This window comes from Dryobates pubescens, chromosome 1 (assembly GCF_014839835.1).
Source record: "Dryobates pubescens isolate bDryPub1 chromosome 1, bDryPub1.pri, whole genome shotgun sequence".
Taxonomy (NCBI): Eukaryota; Metazoa; Chordata; class Aves; order Piciformes; family Picidae; genus Dryobates; species Dryobates pubescens.
In genome coordinates, this window is record NC_071612.1 from 43,119,873 (window position 1) to 43,145,684 (window position 25,812).

Consider the following 25,812-nt stretch of genomic DNA (forward strand, 5'->3'; position numbering starts at 1 on the left):
ACCACTACCTTTTCATTCACTCTATTTTACTTTGGTTGAAAAAGACCTTTAATGTCTTCCATCTCAACCATTCTCTAACTCTACCACATGTGGGGCTAAAACATGTCCATCAGCATCACATCTCTGCCTCTTTTGAAACACCTCCAGGGATGTGGATTCAAACACAGAATCACAGAAAACATCCATTTGGAATAGACCTCAAAGGTCACCCAATCCAACCCTCAACCCAGCACTGAAGGGTCAACACTAAACCATGTCCCTAAGGGCCAGGTCCCCTCAGCTGCTTAAACACCTCCAGGGATCACAGTATCACAGTATCACCAAGGTTGGAAGAGACCTCAAAGATCATCGAGTCCAACCTGTCACCACAGACCTCATGACTAGACCATGGCACCAAGTGCCACGTCCAATCCCCTCTTGAACACCTCCAGGGACGGTGACTCCACCACTTCCCTGGGCAGCACATTCCAATGACGAATGACTCTCTCGGTGAAGAACTTTCTCCTCACCTTGAGCCTAAACTTCCCCTGGTGCAGCTTGAGACTGTGTCCCCTTGTTCTGGTGCTGGTTGCTAGAGAGACGAGACCAACCCCTTTGTGGCTACAACCACCTTTCAGGTAGTTGTAGAGAGCAATGAGGTGACCCCTGAGCCTCCTCTTTTCCAGGCTAAACAATCCCAGCTCTCTCAGCCTCTCCTCATAGGGAGACTTCATCACTGGATGGTGACTTCATCACTGCCCTGGGCAGACCTTTCCAATGCTTGAGAACCCTTTCAGTGAAGAAATATTTCCTAACATCCTATCAGCCTAAACCCCACATCCCTGGGGAGCCTGTTTCAGTGATTGAGAAACTTTTCAGTCAAGAAATTTCTTCTCACAGTCAACCTAAACTTCCCCTGGTGCAACTTGAGGACATTTCCTCTTGTCCTGTCCCTTGTTTCTAGGAAGAAGATACCAGTCCCCACCTGGTTACAACCTCCTTTCATCGAGTTGTAGGGAGCCAGAAGGTCTCCCCTCAGCCTCTTTTTCTCCAGTTCAACCCCAGTTCCTTCAGCCACTCCTTACAAGACCTATTCTCCAGACCTGGAGAACTGGTGTACCAAAGGTGTCACATCTTTGAAAATGTGTGTAGGGAGAGGGTGGACACTGTTAACTTAAGACATCTCTACAAAACCAGTGGTCAACTTTTCACCTGCTCTTTTGCAGCCTAGACTGCATCCCAATCCTGACAATGATTTTCAGTTCAGAGAAGTATCTTGCTAAGGGGCATGGTTGAGCACCAGACTTGGTAGAACTAGGTAACAGTTGGACTTGGTGATCTTAAAGGTCTTTTCCAACTGAAAGGAGTCTATGATTGTATGGTTCTGAATTCTTTAGATCCCAGGGTGCCTTTCCTATTTCCCCAGACCAAAACATGTTGCATATAATGGGCATGGGAACCACACTGAAGGCATGTCTGCCTTCAGTCTGGGGCTCTGTGGATCTGAAAGACAGGCTTTCACCCCAGACTGTGCTTGTGGTGCACAGCAGACACTTTTGTGTTGGGTAAGGGTCACAGAGTGCATTTCCCATGGGAGAGTTATTTGAGGATACATATTTTCTGGGTATAAAGACTAAGTTTTAATGGGGGGGGGGGGGGGGATTCTGGTTATGCATTGCAACAGACTTACTGCAGCATTTTAGGCATGCAACTGAAAATATGTTTTTAATGTCTTGCAGATGTGTGAGGCTGGAAATCACTTTATCAATGTAGCTTTAGCTCACCAAAATCACTCAGGTCTGTCTTTGTTTCCTGTTTATCTGTTTAAGACTGAAGTGTGCTTTACCCATCCATCTTCTGCTGGTGTACAGGAATTTGTGTATCTACATCCACAGAATAAAGGAAGATGAAGCAGGTATCATGCCACTGATATAACACCTTAACATGAAATGTGATGACAAGGAAACATTATCAACACTATTGTTGTTCCAAAGCTTAGAGCAAATTTATCTTCGTTAGGCACAACTGCAATTTAAATACGGATTTGAACATGGAAGTTCTCATCCAGACTGACAACAGAGAATTCTATTTCAAATAAGTCTCCAAAAGTTTTCAGCTGGACTGCAGAGTTCTTAGATGTGTGCACTTCACACAGCAATATATGCACAGATGTGAGCACACAAAGGCAGCCTCCTGAATGCCGACAGAGGCATCGATATATATGCAGGCTCTTGAAAGACTGCTCCAAGCGTGGGCTTTCAGGGTCTTTTGTGCCTTGGCAAGAAAAGTTATGCTATATATACATTAGAAAGCAAAATATATTTTCAGATAACAGGAGTTTAATCTCCTGCAATAATGCTCTGTTAAGAAAACACTTCACCACAACTTCACACACTGAAAGCAGCTTCTATTCCAGAAAGCTTTTGATGTGCTGTGGTTAGACAGATAACTTACTTTGTGTTTGTTTTCCACTTTTTGCTGCAAGGGGCCTAATTCACTTGAAAAGCTGCAGGACCCAAATAATTCATCTACATTCTCAGTGCCTACAAGCATTAAAGACAACACTGCTGCCACAGCTTCAAAATGAATCCTTGCACACTTGGCATTTTGTGTGAGCATTACCAGTGGCTGTAGCAAGCCATCCTGTTCGGTTTGGAGTTGTTTTCCTGTTCTACCCTGGGATGAAGGATGAGGGTGCAAGAGGGGACAGGTTCACATCCTTGAGTCAGGCTGAATAAGATGCAGCTGCATCCTTTATATCACAGAAAAGTCTTTATTCCACACCTGCTGGCTACTCTGCATTGAGCTGCTTGTCTTTCTCAGAACAAACGTTTCATCCTTTGGCCATGCCAAACCTTGCTGTAAAAAGTGATCCATGGCTCACTAAGCAGCACTCTCACCTGGATAAATACAGCTTCTGTTGTCCCAAAGCACTGAACAGAAATACTTCTGACATGTTGTACACTGGGAGCATTGGCCAAGGGGGTGGCTGTTTCATAGGCAAGTTGTGATTAGGCTCAGTCCCCTTCCCTGTGTTGAAACTGATTTTGTTTGGTTTAATATTTTCTTTCTTTTTTTTATACAGGAAGCCAAGCCTGTTTTCCAAGTCCAACCTACAACCCCTTCACATGGCTCTTCTTGCTTGTATCCTGCCCCAACTACACATATGAGGTACATGACTTTCCTCTGCTTATTTGGATAGGGTAGGTGGCTACTGTCTTTCACCCTCTGCCTGCAGAAACTCTGCCTCACCTCCACACAGTTGACTCTGCACACAGAATCACCAAATGGTAGAAGTAGGAAGGGACCTCTAGAGATCATCTAGTCCAAAGCCCCTGCCAGAGCAGGATCACCCAGGGCAAGTCACACAAGAACACATCCCTGCAGGTTTTGAAAGTGTCTAGAAAAGGAGACTCCACAACCTCTCTGGGTAGCCTGCTCCAGGGCTCTGTCACCCTTACAGGAAAGTTTTCCCTCATGTTGAGGTGGAGCCTCCCATGTTCCAGTTTGTGTCCATTGCCCCTTGTCCTACCACAGGACACCACCAAAAAGAGCCAGCCCCTTCTTGACACCCACCCTTCAGATACTTGTAAACACTGATTCACTCCCTTCTCAGTCTTCCCTTCTGCAGACTAACCAGCCCCAGGTCTCTCAGCCTTTCCTCTTCAGACAGATGTTACAGTCCCTTCATCATTCTCATAGCCTCCATTGGACTCTCCCCAGTATATCTCTGTCCCTCTTTAACTGGGGAGCCCAGAACTGGACCCAAGACTCCAGATGTGGTCTCACCAGGGCAGAGTAGCTGGGGAAAAGAACCTCCCTTGACCTGCTGGCCACATTATTCTTAATGCACTCCAAGTAGACCATTGGCCTTATTGGCCACGAGGGCACATTGCTGTCCCACAAATAACTTAATGACCAGCAGGACTCCAAGGTACTTCTCCATGGAACTGCTTTCCCACAGGTCAACCCCTAATCTGCATATTACATTCTGTACATCAGAGTCTCCTTGCTGCCACAAATGTTTCCCCACCAGACCTTCTTTCCTCTCACATCACTATCATGACTCTGTGCATGTTCCCTCCAGTACAGCAACCCAAGGATGTAGCATTTATCTCTTCACCCCATTCCTCACGGTGTGTGGGGGATATCTTCTAGCTATTTTTCCTCCTCCATTTCCAGTAGAAACATCACTCCCTTCTTTCAGGGGCAGCTTTTGAACACATTCCCTTTTGCTTTGCATGGCATTTATAATTAATAGAGCCTTTTTCTTTGCAACAGGTTGGGTCTTGGATTAGTTTCACTGTGATGACACAAACCCTGCCAGGTAAGATTGCAGCAGAATGGAGATAGCCTCTAAACTGTCATTTGAGGAATTGAATTATGGATATATTAAATTTGCCAAAAAATGTCTAGATGTGAGATACCGCCATCAAATCCCTCCTGCAACATGACTATAAACCTTCAAAGTGCTGCCTTCAGGAAGCCGGGGAGAGTGCAAACGCTACCGCAACACCTTCTTTTGATCAAAACTGGCTCTCTGCTTCTTGTGAAATATTGCTCTTTCTTCTATTTCCACAGGAAAACAGATTTTGAAATTTTAGGGGGGGGGGGGGAAGAGGCAGTATTCTTCATCTACAGTCAATCATTTTGATGTAGGAAAACTTCTTTGCACTGTAAACCCTAACAGGCAGAGGAAAACAGATGTGCTTAGTATGTCAAAAGAGGAATGACACTTGTGTTCCTGGTGGCATTTCCCTGTTTGCTTGTGTCAGGCAGCCAGCTTCTAACAGCAGCCTGCTCACTATCATTTGCAACTCTTGCTCAGTGCTTTCCTGCATCCTCAGAGACCTAAATACCCACACAAATATGATCCCTGGGACTCAGCTTTCAAAAACAGTCACTTTTTAATTACCTTTCAGTTTCAAAAGAGAAACCTATAGAAAGCTGCTTGCAAAAAAAGGAGACCCATGTGGCTCACAAATGAAAAGAAAGGAATTTCAGAAGTAGGCTCAGCTGTGTCATGCAAAAGTTAAACTTCATTATGTTTGAAGAGATATAGCAATTTTGTGTTTAGGCTCTGGTATAGAAATGACCTGAAACACTGGGGACACTGTATGACTGTGTTTACAAGAACAGGGAGCAGCAACATATGCAGCATGCTCATCCTTGCAGTAGTTGTCACAAGCAGAACTTGACCAGAACACAAATGAATGTTCCTCATCCACCAGCTCATTTTAAGGAAAAAAGGACAATGAATATCCAAACAGCACCTGTGAAAGTATTCCCCATTCAGTACTACTCAGCATGAAAGAAAAGGTACCCAAGAGACAACCACCACATCAGTAGTCTGGGTATTGATCCTTGTTAGGCTTTGTGAGACCTTGCTCCCAGGCAACTTAATCTACTCCTGCACTACTACCCACTTGCTCCAGGAATGAGGGATGCCTTGATGCCACAGGAGGTTACAGCACTTCTGGGAGACATAAGTAAAAACAAAGAAGTGTTGTAGACCAAAAGAAAAACAGAAATAGTTGAGAAAGGCCATAGGTAAAACTGTGTTGAGATGACACTATGTTCAAAGAGGTCTTATGAGTGATGGGAGATACAGAGCATGTCTAACAGATGTGAACAGCACCTGTATGAATCCTAGTCTAGAAGCTGAGCCTCAGGCTATAGTATATCAGTAAATGGCAGAGATTAAGGGCAGAGTTAACTTGTCTTTGCCCAGAGAAGAGACTGCAGACTTTTCCATGTCCCCCCTGTATTCACAGAAACCCACAATGAGAGCTGTTGTGGAGCTACACTGCTTCAGTAGGTGTCCCACTGGGGAAGTTAAGCAGGGGTGGTCCTGGTTATGACTGGGATGGGACAATTCCCCTGGGACAACCTTTACTTATTTAGTAGGGGAGAGAGGGGGAAGTTGTATTCAGTTCTGGAGTGCCCAGTTCAAGAGGGACAAGGAACTACTGGAGAGAGTCCAATGGAAGGCACAAAGATGCTGAGGAGACTGGAGCATCTCTCTTGCAAGCAGAGGCTGAGAGACCTGGGGCTCTTTAGCCTGGAGAAGAGCAGCCTGGGAGGGGATCTGATCAATGCCAATCAATAGCTAAGGGGTGGGGATGGTTCTTTTCCGTCATGCCCAGTGATAGGACAAGGGGCAATGGGCACAAACTAGAACACAGGATGTTTCAGCCGAACTTAAGGAGAAACTTCTTTGAGGGTGTTGGAGCTCTGGACCAGGCTGCCCAGAGAGGCTGTGGAATCTACTGCTCTAGAGACATTCAAAAGTTTCTGAGTGCCTGAACACATTCCTGTGCAACCTGCTCTGGGTGCCCCTGGTTTGGCAGGGAGAGGCGCCTTGCAAACCCCTACACCACTGTGATTCTGTGAAACAAGACACATGATCCTTTTTTTTTTTTTTCCTTCATAGTTGGCATTTTTGCTTTCCTGATGATCATCCAGATGTCTCTCTGGGCCCAAAAGAAACACAGGGTGTACCTGAAGAGATTTTACCCAGAAGTGAGAAGAAAAGCAGCTATAATTCCCATCATCTTCTAAGGTCTTCGCAAGAGCTGGAGCTTAAGCAGACAGTTCAAGAGCTAACTCAAGAGTAAATGAGCCACTTCATTCAGTAACCAAAGTGCATCAGAGGAAGAACTGCTGGATATCTTTTTCAGAAAATTAACAGTTCAAGATGAAGAGCTTTTAATTAAGTGGGGGGGAAAAAATAATGTAGCTCTTGAATTCTTAGTTCCTGCTAAAAGATATGATTTAATTAGATTCTCTACAATGCAGCTAATTGGGAAGGGACAAGAAAATTGCTTGTCTTGAATGTTAGACTAGATATTTAGCCTGTGTAAATGGACACAGATGCTGTTAAAATTCACAAATACAGCTATCTGCATGCATTCAGCTCTGGTGTTATTAAGGCTCAGTGTTAGATGTTCATGAGAGTCTTGGAACTTTGCATTGGAAGATGCTTCACAGCCTTGTTTTTTATTAAACTGCCCAGAAAGAGCACGTTCTGCCTCAGCTCCTTGACAGCATCACCGAATAGAATAGAGTAGAGTAGAGCAGAGTAGAATAGAATAGAATAGAATAGAATAAACCAGGTTGGAAGACACTTTCAAGATCATCGTGTCCAGCCTCTCCCCACAGGGCTTGTGTTCCAAACCCCTCACCAACTTTGTTGCCCTTCCCTGGACTCGTTCCAGCAAGTCAACATCCTTCTTAAACTGAGGAGCCCAGAACTGGACACAGTACTCGAGGTGCAGCCTAACCAGTGCAGTGTACAGGGGCAGAATGACCTCCCTGCTCCTGCTGGCCACACTGTTCCTGATGCAGGCCAGGATGCCATTGGCCCTCTTGGCCAGTGGTTAAATTTACTGATGATGGACTCAATGCCCTCATCCAGATCATCAATGAAGATGTTAAAGAGCATGGGGCCCAGCACTGATCCCTGGGGCACACCACTAGTGACTGCTTCTATGCTAAGTTAGCTTCCTTGCGTGAGGAGCAGGTTTTGCTTTATAAAAAAAATCTGTAAAAATAGTCAGCCTTTGTTCTGATCAACATTTAGGGGGACTTACTTTTGAAAAGAAGACAAACCACAAAATCCCTCCAGCCAAACAAAAAATAACCAGGCAAAAAGTACCAAAGCCACGGTTTGCAGTGATTTCAGCCACAAGCATCATGAAACTGTTGACTGCAAGCAACTGCCTCCACGCAAACATTGTCACAGGCAAGTTTGTCATGGCTGTGCTGATTTCCTGAGGGGAAAAAACATCTTGTTGAGCTCTGAATACATGATAATTTTAGCGTTAAGGGCTGAATGAGGAAGTTAATGGTTGACTGCAAATTCCTTTGGCAATATGTTCCCTTAAGCACAGACTTAACTTTTTCAGAAGCAGCAGTAAAAGGAAGGCACAGGTAAGGTCATCTTTTTTGAAGGTCAGAAGGAAGGAGTCAAACTCCAATATGAGCCATCGGATGCAGGTCAGGTAATTGCTCTTCACTTTGCCTGCTCTTAATGTGGAGCTGCTTCACAAGCACTGCTAAGGTTGGCACCATTCCAGCGTGTTGGCTGCACTGGAATGGCCACGGAAAAGGGCAAATTATCAGAACAGTGTGACTTACATTTTGCAATCCATGAGGGCCATGAAATCCACTGCTTGCAACAAAACTCCATTTTGTCCCTTTGAGCTAAAGCCCTTTCCTTAGCTTTTAGCATCTGGAATGGTGACACCCTGTGGTGCACTGCCCTTGCCCTTGCCTTTGCTTCCAGGGCCAGCCTAAGTTGCCCTGTGGCTTCTATCACCCCCAAAAGAGCTTGTAGAGGGAAATTATGTGTTTGTCACCAAAGGCAGAAGGCAGGAGCAGGACAGAACAGAAAAGTAAAATGATGTTAGAGACACGTTCTGGTTAGATATGAAAAGCCAGGGAAATTGCTGGCATACTTAGGACCCCATCTATAAGGACAATTCTCCTGTTCAATGCTTCTCAGAAGCTAAGCAGTCTAAACCAAGAGACCACAAATAAACCCAGACAGAGACACTGGGCTTACTACATAGCAGTTTTAGCAAAGACTGTGTAAAAATACATCAGATGGAGGACTAATGGGTCTTTCCTGGTCTGCCCAACAAGCACAGTGTAAACAGCATTGCTTGGTCTGTGGACTCAAAATGCATCGCAAAATCATTGTCTTTTTGTCCACCTAGAGAGATTGTTCAGCATCAATGCTCATACAGCTTGCAATTGGGTTTCTGTTGTGATCCTCCAAACGGGTGAAGCTTTCCCAAAGTACTCTCATAGAATAATTTTGGTTAAAAAAGACTTTAAAGATCATTGAGTCCAACCATTCTCTAAATCTATCAAGTCTGGTGCTAAACCATGGCCCTCAACACAACATCTCTGCCTCTTTAAAACACCTCCAGGGATGGGGATTCATCCACCTCCCTGGGCAGCCTGTGCCAGTCTTTGAGAACCCTTCCTAACAAGAAGTTTCTTCTCATAGCCAACTTAAATTTCCCCTGGTTCAACTTGAGGCCATTTCCTCTTGTCTTGTCACTTGTTACTAGGAAGAAGAGACCAACACTCACGTGGCTCCAACCTCCTTTCAGAGAGTTGTAGAAAGCCAGAAGTTTAGAATAGAATAGAATAGAATAGACCAGACCAGGTTGGAAGAGACCTTCAAGATCATTGCGTCCAACCCATCAACCAATCAACCCACCTAAACAACTAACCCATGGCACCAAGCACCCCATCAAGTCTCCTCCTGAATGCCTCCAATGATGGCAACTCCACCACCTCCCCAGGCAGCCCATTCCAATGGGCAATCACTCTCTCTGTATAGAACTTCTTCCTAACCTCCAGCCTAAACCTCCCCTGGTGCAGCTTGAGACTGTGTCCTCTTGTTCTGGTACTGGCTGCCTGGGAGAAGAGACCAACCTCTGCCTGTCTACAACCTCCCTTCAGGTAGCTGTAGAGAGTAATAAGGTCACCCCTGAGTCTCCTCTTCTCCAGGCTAAGCAACCCCAGCTCCCTCAGCCTCTCCTCGTAAGGCTTATGTTCCCAACCCCTCACCAACTTTGTTGCCCTTCTCTGGACTCGTTCCAGCAAGTCAACATCCTTCCTAAACTGAGGGGCCCAGAACTGGACACTCAAGGTGTGGCCTAACCAGTGCAGCGTACAGGGGCAGAATGACCTCCCTGCTCCTGCTGGCCACACTGTTCCTGATGCAGGCCAGGATGCCATTGGCCCTCTTGGCTGCCTGGGTACACTGCAGGCTCATGTTCAGCCTACCATCAACCAGCACCCCCAGGTCCCTCTCTGCCTGGCTGCTCTCCAGCCACTCTGACCCCAGCCTGCAGCACTGCATGGGGTTGTTGTGGCCAATGTGCAGAACCCAGCACTTGGATGTGTTGAATCTCATGCCCTTGGACTCTGCCCATCTGTCCAGCCTGTCGAGGTCCCTCTGCAGAGCCTCTCTACCCTCCAGCAGATCAACTCCTGCCCCCAGCTTGGTGTCGTCAGCAAATTTCCTGATGATGGACTCAATGCCCTCAGTTCTCCTCTCAGCCTCCTTTTCTCCAGGCAGAACAATTCCAGTTCCCTCAGCTGCTCCTCCCCAGCCTTGTTCTCCAGACCCATCATCAGCTATGCTGCCCTTCTCTGGATCCACTCCAGCACCTCAGCGTCTTTCTTGTAGTGAGGGGCTCAAAACTGAACCCAGGACTCAAGGTGTGGCCTCCCCAGTTCTGAGTACAAGGGGGCAGTCATGGCCCTGGTTCTGCTGGACACACTATTGCTGATCCAGGCTGTGATGCTGTTTGCCCTCTTGGCCACCTGGACACATGCTGACTCATGTTCAGCTGGCTGACAATCCATACCCCTAAGGTCTTTTTCTGCTGGGCAGCTATTCAGATGCTCTCCCCCAAACCTGGAGCATGGTAGGGGCTTGTGGCCAAAGTTCAAGACCCAGAACTTAGCCTGAAGTCTCAAGGTTTTCAAAAGCAGAAGCCTAAAGTTAAGGCTTCAGATATGCAGCGCTGCATTTCTGCAGCCTGCTCTTTCCATGAAATGCCAACGTGGAAAAGAGCAGGCACCAGCTCAGGCTTCCTGGTGGTGGAAGGAGGCGTTGTGATGAAGAACCAAAGTGGCAGATGCTCCTGAACACAACTTAACAGCCTATATTTGGATCCCCAGCTTGAAAAAGCCCTTAAGACCCAGCCATATGTTTGTCTTACAAGATGGTTAACACATCTTCACAACTGACAGGACAGAAAGTGATCTCAGTGATTGCATCTTTCCATAGGGAACACAGAGCTTGAAAGGACACTGAAAGCAGAAATGAATTAATGCAGATGGTCATCCTTTTTAAGAGGTGCTATTCTCATCAAAATATCCCATTGTTTTGTACAAAGAAAGTGACTCTAAATTGGCTTTTATCACACTAAGAACTGACATAAAGCAGCCTGATATCAAAGTAGTCCTCTGAAAGAGAGCCTGCAGTGATAGATAAATATAATAAAATAAAAATCACTGAATGTAAGATTTCTGAAGCACACTATAGGATGAAATAGGAAAGCCAGAGACTATTTGTCTGTTTATAAGTTATAACAAATTCTGCTGAACTGAAAATTAATTCATACCACAAAGAGTTTTCCAGCAAGCTAATTTTTTCAACCCGATCCTTTACTGGCTTCCCTTCTCTGTGTTTTCCTAGGCACAAGTTTTGTCCTCCAGCCATGTTCCTTGTCAGTAACACTCCTGAGAGCTTTCAGAGGAAGGCAGTGTGTGCCTGTCCAGCATTCCACAGATGAACAGGAATGAAGTGCTGTGCAGTCACTGGACATAGATTGGGATCTGCAGGAGTAACATTTTCTCCTGAAAAGCCTGGATTGTCAGATGTGAGGTGTATAAAGGCTACAACTAAAGGCAATTTTCACATCACCTATGATTAGCATCAAGGAAAAATGATCGTTTTGGTGGTCCCTGCACATCTTCAGCCATACATGATTTAAACACCTAAGTATCAGAATCTAAGAGACTAGCTGTCCTGGGCTTTTACCATAGTCCCAGTGTTTGATGATTGATTTGTCTAGCAGACTAGAGACTGGCTGTCACCCAAATCTGCCCTGTGAGGACCTCTGAGAAAACATTTCCTTGTCCAGTGTGTCTGACAGGACAAGCAGTGTTCCAGGTGAGGAGTGTCACTTGCTGTGTGACTGAAATAATCCACTCTGAATTTCCTTACAAGGTAACAGTCTAAAAGCTCTTTACCAGAAGAAAAATCAAGTTAATGGATCCTGTTTAGGACAAACTAAAATACAGAAGCTTTCACTGGAACTTAAGGAGAAGCTTCTTCCCTGTGAAGGTCATTGAGCACTGGAGCAGGCTGCCCTGAGAGGCTGTGGGGCCGGGGCACGTTTCTGTGCAACTTGCTCTAGGTTATCCTGGTTTAGCAGGGGGGCTGGACTAGATGATATCCAGAGGTCCCTTCCAACCCTCACCATCCTGTGATTATGTGAAATACATGCACTTAGATTGGAAAAAGATCTGCCACATCTTAACATCTCCACAACACCCAGGCTTGTAACATATAGCTGCCTTTAGTCCCCTTCTAAAGCCTTTGAAGACCAAGGAGCCACCTGTGGCAAATTTGATGTTGGGGGCAGAGCGGGGAATTTCAACCCACCACACCACCAAAGAGGAAATAATTAACAGCTAAAAGAAACATGATAAGAGTATTCAATAACACTAACGAATTCCTCATTTAGAAAAGCAACCTTCACATCTTTTGTCAAAGAAATCTGATTGTTTGCTGTCTTCCTCCCCATACTAGGCACCACTCCTATGAAAAATGGAATAAACCTCTACCAGTGATCACAGCACCACAGAATGGGAGGGGTTGGGAGGAAACCTCTGAAGGTTGTCTAGTCCAACCCCCTTGCTAAAGCAGGACCACCCAGAGTAAATAACACAGGAACATGTCCAGGAAGGTTTGGAATGCCTCCAGAGCTGGAGTCTCCACAACCTCTCTGGGCAGCCTGGTCCAATACCCTGCCGCTCTCAAAGGGAAGACTTTGTCCCTTATGTTTACATGCAACCTCCTGTGTTCCAGTTTGTGTGTGCTGTCCCTTGTCCTGTCACTGTGCACCACTGAGAAGAGTCTGGCTTCATCCTGCTGACACTCACCCTTTTGCTGTTAGTGAGATCTTCCCACAGTTTGCTCTATGCCAGACTGAACAGCCCCCAGTTCTCTCAGCCTCTCCTTCTAAGGTTGAGGTTTCAGTCTCCTCACCATCTTAGTGGCTCTCTGATGACTCTCTCCAGTAGTTTCTTGCCCTTCTTGATTGCCTTTTATTGTTCTGAGCACCTGGCCATGTTCAGCAAGGAAGGTTTTTGGGTTAAAATTACAGGTTTCACCCTCTGGGGGCTCTTTTAATGCACTATAAAAGACTCCAAAGGAAAGAGCTCACATAAACTATTTTCCCCCCACTTCTTCATAGTGAGAAGTTAATGAGCTTTTCAGCTGACTGGTAAAATACTGTGACAGTAAGCTACAGAACAATCAAATATTTTAAAAGGTGTCCTTCTCCTCAAGACAAGAATAAAGAAAAAAAAAAAGAAGTTACTTTTCTTGTTTCCTATTAATAACACGTGACCATTTCCCAGGTTCAAGGACATCCCTGCAGAAGGAAACATTGATCAGAGAACTGGAAGGCCCCAAAAGTGGTTTCAGCTTGTTGGGATTAGCAGCTATGGCTTTTTGGAAGCAAATTTCACTCTTTCTGACAACTGAGCTTGGCAGGAAAATGGATTAAAGATTAGACATCTCCAATATTGCATCTAGTGAAAAACAAAGCACCTGTTCTTAAACCAGGAGAGAACATTTCACAGAATCACAGAATCACCAAGGTTGGAAGAGACCTCAAAGATCATCAAGTCCAACCTGTCACCCAACACCTCATGACTAAACCATGGCACCAAGTGCCACGTCCAATCCCCTCTTGAACACCTCCAGGGATGGTGACTCCACCACTTTCCTGGGCAGCAAATTCCAATGGTCAACAACTCTCTCTGTGAAGAACAACTCTCCTCACCTCGAGCCTAAACTTCCCCTGGCACAGCTTGAGAATGTGTCCTCTCGTTCTGGTGCTGGTTGCCTGGAAGAAGAGACCAACCCCCTCCTGGCTACAACCACCCTGCAGGTAGTTGTAGACAGCAATAAGGTCTCCCCTGAGCCTCCTCACATATACAAAGACCATGCTCTTCCACCCTCTCTTTGGTTTATGCCATCTCTTTGCAGAAAATGCACACAATGTGATTGTTATGCTGCCAGTTTTAGGTACCTTTGTAGCAGCACAAAGCCATGTTCAGCGCCTTGCCAAAGATGTCACCTTAGCCCAGCTCAGAGCGCAGAGGTAAATCTCGATGCAGTGAAGGCTCAGCATTACCTGAGCCTAAGTTCACAGTAATGCTCCTTGATTCCTTTGCTCCAACCCTTTGCAAGGTCAAAGCTATTCAGGAGTTTTTCTTTGCAAAAACAGGTGTGATTTTTCCAGGTTTTCAACAATACCTTACTATTAGACCATAAATCTATGACAACAGAAGCTGCAACATTCTCACCTAGATGTTTGACAAGTTTTCTTATTCAGAGAGCCCCAAAAGGTGAAAGGAAGAAAGAATCATAGAATCACAGAATGTTAGGCATTGGGAGGGACCTCCAGAGATCAGCAGGTCCAACCCCACTGCCAAAGCAGGATGACCTAGGGCAGGCCACACAGGAACATGCCCCGGTTGGCTATGAAAGTCTCTAAAGAAGGAGACTCCACAACCTCTCTGCACAGCCTGCTCCAGTGCTCTGTCACCCTCACAGTAAAGAAGTTTCTCCTCATGTTGAGGTGGAGCTCCCTGTGTTCCAGCTTATATCCATTATTCCTTGTCCTATTACTGGGTGCCACCAAGAAGAGCTTGTCCCCTTCCTCTTGACACCTACCACTCAGATATTTATAGACACTGATAAAATCCCCTCTCAGCCTTCTCTTCTCCAGACTGAACAGCCCCAGGTCTCAGTCTTTCTTCACAGGAGAGATGTTCAGGTCCCTTAATCATCTTCATAGCTCTTTGTTGAACTGTCTCCAATAGATCCCTGTCCTTCTTGAATTGGGGAGCCCAAAACTGGATTCAGTATTCCAGGTGTTGTTTTACCAGGGTAGAGTAGAGGGGGAGGAGAACCTCCCTAGACCTCCTGGACACACTTTTACTAATGCACCCCAGGATACCATTTGCCTTCTGTGGTGCAGTTTCAGTCCCTAAGTTTGTTTCTAGGTGCTCAAGAGCTGAAGTATTACAGGTTAGCCAGAGCTGTGCTAAGAGATGTTCTGCAGGTACAAGGCCAGGATGCTGAAACCAGAGGCAAGATGGGCTTAGGTTCCTAAATAAGCACCCTGCCAAGCTGTTCTTTATCCTTGAGCAAGTCAGCGATGTTTGCTTCTCACCCCTTTGACAACTTGTGGTCCTTCCCAGCACGTTAAGGCACACACCTGCCTTGCTGTTTGTGGCAAGAGGACTGCCCAGACCAACAGAAGCAAGCACAGTGGCTGTTGCCATCAGTCATTAGAATGACTAATTTTATTTACTGGCAAACAGTATCTATGAGATTACTGATCTGGGCATGTGCACCAGGCAGTATGGGGCAGTCTGGTCTTCTGCAGTTCTAGGGCCTTGGGGCTGTTGTATCTATCATCCAAAAGGAATATCTAAGCAAGGAAGAAGGAATACCTGATGTAACTGCCTTGTTCTGTTGTAATTATATGCAAATAACACCTTACAAAACACACTGACAAGATCCCTGCTTCCCAGTAGCTCCTGGAGCAGTCACTTTTCAGGTATCATTGAGCAAACAGCAATAAAATTAAATCCTTCTGTGCTCAAAAACTGGGGGTTGGGGGGGGGGTGGGAGTTTGACATCTACAATCAATAATCAGTTAGAAAGAGAGAAAAATTGCAGTTTTCCTGCTGGAGATAAGGAGTATGTGTGAGGGAACCAAAGTTGCAGCAGGGAAAATAAAATTGATACATTGGTTACAGTGCAAGGAGATGAGCATCTCCAGCAGAAATTAAGGGCACAAACAAGGTCACGATACATAAAAATGTTCAAGGGGCTGCAGCCAGGACTGGCTAAACTGACTACCAGTTAAACTGCAATTGCCAATAAAATGGTCCCATTAAGAGGCAGGCTGAAGGGTGGTCAGAAGGTTAAGCCAGGGAGGCTGGCACAGAAAACGTAAAAACACCTCTGTGACAACAAATGTCTCCAGATGAGGCTTCTCCTGCTGCTGCCCTAATGGGGAGAAGGATGTAAAACTCAGGGCGAGCAGGGAGCCCTGGTGCCTTGCTCTCAGTCAAAGCCCTGCAGGACTTGCCAGCTGAAGCCAAGGAAGGTTCGTGGCACCAAAAAGCATGTGTGGTATATCTGGTACTTCTACAGCTTCTCGTGAATTTCCCTGCCATGTTTTCTCTCTGTCTCGATTTCCTTCATCCCCAGAGGAGATACCTTCTGCTTTTATGTCACAGCAAAATATTCTACAGCCCCAAGAAATGAAAGCCATCTGTCCTTTGAAAGCACAGTGCCTCAGATAGGATTTTTTATTTTTATTATTATTTAGGGCTGTTTGTTTCCCCCTTTTGGTCTAATTAATGCAACTAATCCGTCAGCTTGCTTGCATTTCATACAGTTGAAATACTAAACATTTCAGCATAAGCTAGGAAAGAAAAAGTTCCATCCATCCAAACCCAGCACTTTTGTTTCCTTTCAATTTCTCATGTACAGGAAGTGTTGAATATTTATGTTGACACCAGAAATCAAAATGTACTGCTTGCCACCGGGGACCCCCTCTCCAAATCCCCTTTTGTAGGAAGGAGTTGCTCACAGTGCTTCCTTCCCTCAAACCAAGCATCACTTCAGTTCTAATTACTGTGAGTTACAAGTGCAAGTGACAACATTCCCTTGTTTTCAGAGAAAGAACCAGCTGGGCTGAACACTGCAAATGGGAAAACATGGGGTTTGATTTCCCCTGCACAAGCATCCTCTGACCGTTCTGTATGTGGGAGTCTGACACAGCCTGAACTGAGTGAACCAAACCTGATGCTTCAGCCCTCTGAAAAGTCAAAAGCAGCAGCAGGAAGATTCAGCATGCTGCCAAGGGGGGAAGCAATGGAATTGGAAACAGAGCTGGAAAGCTCTGACCTTTTCTTGAACAAATCACAGAACCATGGAAACTCTTTGTTTGGAGAAGACCTTTAAGATCATTGAGTCCAACCATAATCTAACTCCACCAAGTCTAGTTCTGAACCATGGCCCTCAGCACCACATCTCTGCCTCTTTGAAACACCTCCAAGGATGGAGGCAGGACTCAACCACCTCCCTGGGGAGCCTGTTCCAGTCTTTGAGAACACTTGCAGTCAAGAAGCTGCTTCTTATATCCAATCTAAACATCCCCTGGTACAACTTGAGGCCATTTCCTCTCATCCTATCAATCACTTGCTACTAAGAGATCAGCCCCCACCTCACTCCAACCTCCCTTCAGGTAGTTGTAGAGAGCAATGAGGTCTCCCCTCAGCCTCCTCTTCTCCAGACTGAACAATCCCAGCTGCCTCAGATGCTCCTCCTAGGCATGTGCTCCAGGCTCTTCACCAGCCTCACTGCCCTTCTCTGGACACACTCCAGCACCTCAATGTCTTTCCTATAGTGAGGGGCCCAGAACAGAATACAGTACCTGAGGCCCCACCAGTGCTGAGTTCCTCACGTCTCCCTTCCCTCAGTGATGCCATAGGGTTTGGTTCCTCCAAAACAAAAGCTGCCCATAGTTACAGATGGCCATTGTAATCTCCCTGAGTGACAGAAATAAAAGAGATGGATGCAAGCAGACTGATGATCTAACTCTAGGATGCTTGGTTATGCAGCACTGAAAAGAACAGCTGGCTGTCAGCAACATATTTACCAGGAATTTAAAAGACAACAAGAGCTATATAATCCAGAGGATTTAATGACAGGGTGGAATGAATGCTGAATAAATGCTCCTTTTGATAAACTCACAAACATTTGGGGGATGCATCAGTGATTTATATTCTTCTGGGAGAAATAAACAAATTAGGGATTTCATGGCTTTGTGGACACCAAATTTTGTCAATGTGAATTTCTCTGGATTCTCAGATGAACTTTTTCTCTCTTAGTATTAGAGGGAAACAAACCAGAGAGTTTTCCACTTGCAAGAAGCTCCAGCTTTTTAGCATTCAGGTTGGTTGTTAGTCTGCTCATCCTAAAACCAAGTTGAGAAATATTTGTTGCATGCACTCGAAATGTATTGTGGAACAGAATTTGGAATCCAGTGCTATAGTGAAGCCACAAAATCCCCACAGCAAAGTGTTACCTTTGTGGGTGTCAAAAACATTTGATTAAAAAGTTTAGTTATCATATCACTACAATGTTCCTTGCAACATGGTAGAATCACCACAATTCACAGTGCAGAGTGTGACAGTTGCATTTGAAAGTGACTTACCATGCAGACTGATACAAATAGGCAGTGCTATTGACAGGGAAAATTGAACTATAAAAATAAAATGCTCTGCCTCAATTCAGTTGTTGGATATCTTCCTACAGAATTGCCAGATGTCAACAAGAGGGCATTTTCTGTGGTCAGTTTTGGGGCCTTCATTACAAGAAATTCAACACTGAGGTGTTGGAGTAGGTCCAGAGAAAGACAACAAAGCTGGTGAAGGGTCTGGAGAACAGGTCTGGTGAGCAGCAGCTGAGGGAACTGGGGGCGTTTAGTTTGGAGGAGAGGAGGCTCCAGGCAGACTTCATCAGCCTCTGAAACTGTCTCAAAGGAGGGTGGAGTAAAGTGGAGGTCAGTCTCTTCTCATATGCAACAAGTGACAGGGCAAGAGGCAATGACCTCAGTTTGTGTCAGGAGAGGTTCAGCTTGTACTTTAGGAAAACATTCTTCACTCAGCAGGCTGCCCAGGGAGATGGTGGAGTCATCATCCCTGGAGGTATTTAAAAGATGCATGAATGCTGTGCTGAGGGGCTTGGGTTTGTGGTAGTGGCTTAGCAGCAGCCATGGAACTGGGAGCTCTAGCTGAGTGGTTTGACGTGAGTATCGCTCTTCCAACCTCAACAGTTCTATGGTTCTGCATGGAAATGCCAGCTCTCAGTGGTCTATTATGGGGTACGAAGCCCTAGATAAACAACACCACAAATCAGACACTGCCACAATGCTGGCAGGATGCTCAGACATGATCAATAGGTAGAGGATCCTGCTGTTTACTGACAAAATCTTTCTCTTACGTCTTAGTGTAAGATGTCGCTGTCTTTAGGTGAAGCCCTCCTGAAGAGCAACTGCTTTCATCTTGCTTCATCATCAGACATAGCCCTTCAGCATTTTGACTGTGCTGTGGCTGCTACCACTGTGCTGAAGGCAGTTACTCTGCACCCTGACTAACTGCTGCCAGCACTGCTGCTCATCTGCATTGTAGCAGCATTCAGGGCACTCTGGTCTGACATGGGCACATACCAGGCCCCACGTAGACTGCAAGCCCCACACAAATCAGTGGGCCAAGACTTTTGCAGCCCTCAGTTCCTGACATTTAACACTGAACGCACTATTAACACTTTTTCCTGCCTGCAGCGTTGAGTTACAAGAAAAGATCAAAATTTCATTAATTGTCTGCTGAAGGAAGCAATGATCCATATTTCCTACCATGTCCCCTGGCCCCCCTGGACAGCTCAAAACTTCCTTCTATTTCCCATGCCTGAACTTGCTGTTGCTCACTAGGTGCTACATTAGCACTGGAAGCAAAGATCAAGACATTGTCAAGCTTGGTGGTGTAACCAAAACCAGAAAAGACAACAATCCTCACTCCCACGTGTGCATGAGTGGAGGCAACAGACACAATGAGGTATAAGGGTGATAAGTTATAGAGGATTATGAGGAAAGAAAAAAAATCATTCTTGATTTTCATTAACAAACTCTTTTGAGATAAACTAGAAGAATGATAATTTCTTGGAGGGGAAATGGAGCTTCATACTGTGAAATCTGTGCTGCCAGAAACAAAAGATAAGGATGACCTTTGCTTTTAATGTATTTGTCTTTCCATATCCACTCACAGAAGTGACCCCAGCCTATTAGCACCATTGGCCTAACACTAAAAGTCAATTTGATCTAACCATACTTGCTGGCACTGCAAACTGCAAACTGCCTATCACTCAGTTAGAAAAGAGACATTAGCTCAGGTGTCACCTAGCATCCAGCTGCTCCTTCACCTTCCTAATGGATAGGAGATCCTGCTTTAATTGAATGCTCTGCAACCACCTGGGTTTAAATCAATCCAGGGTTGCCAAAAGTGGATGAGACCAAATGAAAATGTGAAATTTGCAACACGACCAACCACTGAAGGTAGATTTTTCACTGCTGAGACTGTGCTGCTGAGGCAAAGCTGACGCTGCTTGCAGCAAGTGTTATTAAGAGAAAAGGAAGCGTTTGTCAGTGAGTGGTTTTAGTATCGTTAAACGCCTTAGAATTAACACACTTGCAATATTTTGACTAAAAGATGCTCATTCAAAGGCTCTTTCTAAGCATATTAGCATCTCATTAGACTTTGAGGATGTTTCAGATCTTCTTTCCTTAACAAGCAAAGGAAGAAATCAAATTCCAATAAGCGTGTTACAAGCTCTAGAAGTGGGTTTGATGGCGCTGCATGGACGCGTTGAGATAAAAACACTCAGAATAGAAAGATCAGTCTCTTTGGCCAGAAAATATAAAATTTAATTTCCATGGTCCCCAAAGGCTATATGAACCCAATTCTGATATCCCCAGCTATTAGGGAAGAACTTTTGATTACATTAATTACCCATTACCTTTTATTACCTCTATTTCTGCTTGAGATTAGGGGTCGGGCTCCAGCATCGTAAAGTTAAAATAAGCTGCTAGGAGGTATCACAGAGAGGTATATGGTTATTGTGAGAACATTTGGGAATGTTCAACTGCAGGAGGAAAGGTGCCAAGGGGACTGCAGCATCTCTGAAGAGGCTGAGAGACCTGGGGAAGTTTAGCCTGAAGAAGAGAAGACTGACAGGTGATCTCAGTGCTGATCATTGCGGCTGCCAAGAAGATGAGGGTGGACTCTTTTCAGCAGCACACAGTAATAGGACAAGGAATAATGGATGTAAGCTAGAACACTGGGAGTTCCACCTCAACATGAGGAGAAACTTCTTAACTGTGAGAGTGACAGTGCACTGGAGCAGGCTGCCCAGAGAGGTTGTGGAGTTTCACAGGATGTTAGGGGTTGGAAGGGGCCTCCAAAGATCATCAAGTCCAACCCCCCTGCCAGAGCAGCACCACAGAAGCTAGCACAGGTCACACAGGAATGTACCCAGATGGGTCATGAAAGTCTCCTTCTCTGGAGACCTTCAAAGCCAACCTGGCCATGTTCCTGTATGGCCTGCTCTAGGTGACCCTGATTTAGCAGGAGAATTGACCCAATAATCTCTAGAGGTCCCTTCCAACCCCTAACATTCCGTGTTTCTGTGAAAGAAAAAATGCACAAAGAGTCAAGTAAGAAAAAGGATGAGGATGTAATAAGAAAAAGCTATACAAGCATGTGGTACAAATACAGCTGTGCTGAAATGCACCTTGAGCAGGCTCTGCCTTGCCACTGCCAGTATCATCCTCTTTGGCTGAGGAAAGTCTGCCTCTGTGGCTTATGGCTCAATTATGAAGTTAATGAAAGAACTAATTGAACTTGGTCAGCTCAGTCTTTTAAGTTGTCTCTTCTGGATTAACTTTCATTAGAGCTAACAGAGGACATGAGGAAGGTTGTAAAGGGCAAGAAGATGCTAAGTCTGGTATGTGAGAGGAAAGATCCACATGGCATATCTGTGAGGAACGTAACTGGGTTCTACAAAGGAATCTATCAAAGCCATGGATCTTTTAAAGCCATGGAACCTGTGTGCCATCAGAAGTCTTTTGTGTGGAGCTTTCCCATCTCTACTGTTCATTTCTCTTAACTATACTTCTACCTTCTGGAGCCTGTTTGTACAGATACAAAGTTGCATACAGAGTTAACCAGGTTGGAAAAGACCTTTGCAACAAACCAGTGTCCCATGATGAGAGGAATGAGACATTGTGCCTGTAACTGAAACTAATGACTGTATCTCTTAGAACAAAATGATCTCCAGGGGAAAACAAAGGTATCCATGTGATATTAAAAACCTGCATATATAATAGCATTTACATGGAGAAAAAAAAATATGACAGAAAGGGCCCAGCAATAATAAAGGCTGTGCAGAAGAAGGATGATTTATTAAGGATGCCATTAGAAGTGGCCTTGTATTATTGGATGTGGGCTTTGAAATGAAGGCACATGATTAAGTTATGTGGAAAAAACAGCAATGAGTTACAGTTCCTGCCACTTTTGTGCTATTTTATCTCTAAGACTGAAATGACAGAGGAAAAAAAAAAGTTCTATACTTCAGGACAATTAGAATATTATATCTTTTAAAATTGATTTGGGGAGCACACATTGAGCAAATGTCTCAGCTCCTACTGGCTAACGATGAGCAAGCTAAACAGAATTTCATGCTTGCTAAGACGTAAATATAAGGAGGAGTTCTTTTATCTTTCTGATGATCTTCCTATGCTACATTTGCCTTCCTTTGGGCTGTCAAAATAATACTCTCTTGATGAAAAGGGAAATGCTCATGGGAACTCCCATCATATAGTTACAGAGGAAAAAAGGATCTTATTTAATGCACAGCAGCCAAGATTAAAGGGAAAATAGTGAAGCTGAAGGTGCTGTATGACTTGTGCTCATTTCTGTTCTGGTATGAGATGAGAAGTACTGACTGGGAAATACATGCCTAGTATAAAGTCAGGTATTCAGGAGCATCGCTTCACTACTGAAGGATAATGCAAAATAGACCACTTTGGTGACCCCATTCCCTCCTCCCAGGAGAGAAGAGTATCATTTCTCACCTAAGACAACCTGGAGAAACCTTGACTAATGTTCAGGAGAAAAATCTTGCCAGCTTTGTACAAAAATACAAACTCAACAGGGCACAGGGGCAGGATGATCAAAGAAACAACGTGTTCTTTCAAGAGTGAACTAAGTGTGTTTGCTTTCCCTATATTGGCAAAGTGGAGGGCCAGGACAGATCTGACTGAGCCCTGTAAGGACGTTGGGGTAAGCACAAGGGAGCCAGAAGAGCATTTTAAGCTAAAGAACAATGTTGGCATGAGAACAAATGAGTATTAATTGGCATGAATACATTTGAGCTGGAAAGCTGAGGATAATTTCCAGCTATTCATGGAGTGATTTCCTGGAACAGCATTCCAGCTGGGGTAGGAAAAGCAAAAAGGCTGACACATGCCTGACTATGATGAGACAGCATGGGCATCTGTGATAGCAGCAGATGAAATTTAAGTGATCCTCTTCTGCCCTACTTTTCCATGTTCATTTCCTTGGTGGGATTACCATAGACAGAAACTGATCTGTTTTGCAGTCTGGGATGTTATTGATGCTTTCAAAGAAATGTAAAGATGCTTGCCTTGGGGACACAAAGGCTCTGGATTTTGAACTAAATCATCATGCTCCTGCACAGCAGAGTACACCTACCACAGCCTTTATGATTCAATTCAGTCTCTGCAGGGTAGAAACCGGTGGTCCAAAGATGCTAATATCGTGAACAGAAATACACAGCAGAAGGGACAGCCCTTTATTCTTTAATTAACTCATAGAACTCTTCAGCCATATCATACATCAAGGATGGCCATAAAAATGGCAATTTTATAGCGTGTAAAAAAAAAATCAGCATGATTCAGAGACTGAAGATCCATTTACAGCAAAGGTATGTGCCTCTCTGGAACAGTGTGGCCAGCAGGAGCAGGGAGGTCATTCTGCCCCTGTACTCAGCACTGATTAGGCCACACCTTGAGTACTGTGTCCAGTTCTGGGCCCCTCAGTTTAGGAAGGATGTTGACTTGCTGGAACATGTCCAGAGAAGGGCAACAAAGCTGGGGAGGGGTTTGGAACACAAGCCCTATGAGGAGAGGCTGAGGGAGCTGGGGCTGCTTAGCCTGGAGAAGAGGAGGCTCAGGGGAGACCTTATTGCTCTCTACAACTACCTGAAGGGAGGTTGTAGCCAGGTGGGGGTTGGTCTCTTCTCCCAGGCAACCAGCACCAGAACAAGGAGGTGGAGGTGGTGGAGTCACCATCATTGGAGGTGTTTAGGAGGAGACTTGATAGAGCACTGGGTTGCATGGTTTAGTTGATTAGGTGGTGTCGGATGCTAGGTTGGACACGATGATCTCGGAGGTCTCTTCCAACCTGGTTTATTCTATTCTCTATTCTCTTCTATTCTATTCTCTGAGTGCAACAGATCCCAAACAGACACGTTACTGTGAACCATAAAGCTACTTGGATAACTTACTCACTGTAACATGGGGTGACATTGTCACAGTTTAATGGTTTTGTGAAAAGCAGAGGTACATCAGGTCATCAGATCCTCCTTGAGGGATTTTTTTTAGCTGTCTGTGTGATGCTGGTGTGGAGCAAATGGCCATTGCAATTGCTTGCTGTTCATTATTTTGTCTACAGATTATTAGGACATGAAATGAGTGGGTGACCAGCAGAACAATCTGAGTGATTTAAGGCAAACCTAATTAGAATATTTCTCACCTAAACTTTTTAGCCTGGAAACTTGGAAAACAGGATTTAAATGTAACAAGTTGGCAGGGGGGGGGGAGGAAAAAACAGGGGGAAAAAAAGGACAACATTTAAAATTAAGATGGGAATAAGAACTTAAATGATGTAATCTCCAAAGAGAACCAGCAATCAAAGTCTCATATCCTCATATTGTGCCAGATAATGAAACATTAAGCTGGAGATAATAAGATTTCTTTCCACTGTATAGTCTTCAATGTAGTTAAACCTATGAACGAACAGACGAAGTGTTTTATATAAGCAAAAGGTTATATGTCAAGGATTCTGAGAGGTGAAAAGATAAATCCCAGCCCATTCACTAGAAACTAGATAGAGGGTCACATCACTCACTCTCTTTTAAAACTGTGCCATAATCAGATGCCTTTTAAGAAAGACAGCTTCACTCTGCTGAGCACTGGGGATGCAGTGGACACTTTTTACTTAGCTTGCCTAGGAAGACAAAGACTAGGTAATCACACTGTATGTACCTGTATATCTACACCTCCATCCTCCCAAAGATTTCCACCAAATTTGACAAGAAGGCAGAGATCTTGCGAAGGGAAGGCTTATGGGAGATCTTACTACCATGGACCAGTACATAAAGGCTGGCTACTAGGAAGATGAAGACTCCGTTTTTACAAGAGTCCCATCAGAAAGGCATAGGGTGATGAGGACAGGTTACTGCTGGGGAGATTCCCACTGGACTCCAGAAGAAAATGTTTCCCCATGCACACAGTCAGACATTGGAATCATCTCCCAAGGGAAGCAGTGGATTCCCCTCCACTGGACAGTTTGCAGACTCAGTTTGACAGGGTGCTGCAGCTCATTTCAACTAGACGGATACCTAGTAAGATTGGACCAGATGATCCTTGGGGTCCCTTCCAACCTGGCATTCCATGATTCTGTGATCTTAAAGACAGTAGCCCCCTTGAAAACTATATCTGTATATTGGCAGCCTGTGACTGAAGGAACAGGTGGGGATAAGTCACTTGCAACAGCCTCCAAAAGGCCAACACCAGCACAAAAATTCACAGGAAACCAAGCTAAATTCATCCCATGCTGGTGGGGCTGCAAGCTCTTCAACATGTCAGCACTGGCAAATAATTACTACCCTGACTGCCTATGGCACTGAATTTCTGTGGTCATTCACTTGAAGGAGTTTATAGTTGCAAGGAGGGGATAAGTCCACTGTTCCTGCTATGATGTGGAAACTAAAAAGAAGTGAAGAAGAGGAAGAGAGCTGAGATCTTCCAAACCCAAGTGGGACAGAGAGACGCACAACCTTGTGAAACACCACTTCTGCCTCCTTGAGCTTCCCATGGAAATCCAGATCACCTCAGTAAAAATGATAGAATGCAACACAGCAGTAACATTGGTTTAGTTCAAGAGTCCAAGGACCGAGATTCTACCTCTGAGCTGGACAGGAAAAGGCTCTTGCAGAAGAACCTAGAGGAGGACACGGGCAGTGTCCCTCTGCAGAGCCTTCCTACCCTCAAGCAGATCAACATTCCCTTCCAGCTTAGTGTTATCTGCAAACTTACTGAAGGTGCCCTCAATGCCCTCATT

At 44.9% G+C, this 25,812-nt stretch overlaps 1 protein-coding gene across 1 annotated transcript in view; it reads left to right on the forward strand.

Annotated features, from left to right (window-relative positions):
• Positions 1–6,627, forward strand: part of TECRL (trans-2,3-enoyl-CoA reductase like) — an 81,604-nt gene extending 74,977 nt beyond the window's left edge. The window contains exons 9-12 of the mRNA XM_009901443.2: positions 1,719–1,776; positions 3,065–3,150; positions 4,261–4,306; positions 6,413–6,627. Coding sequence (XP_009899745.1) covers positions 1,719–1,776; positions 3,065–3,150; positions 4,261–4,306; positions 6,413–6,540 — 318 coding nt within the window. The 3' untranslated portion in view covers positions 6,541–6,627. The remainder of the gene's footprint in view (positions 1–1,718; positions 1,777–3,064; positions 3,151–4,260; positions 4,307–6,412) is intronic.
• Positions 6,628–25,812: the final 19,185 nt, after the last annotated feature.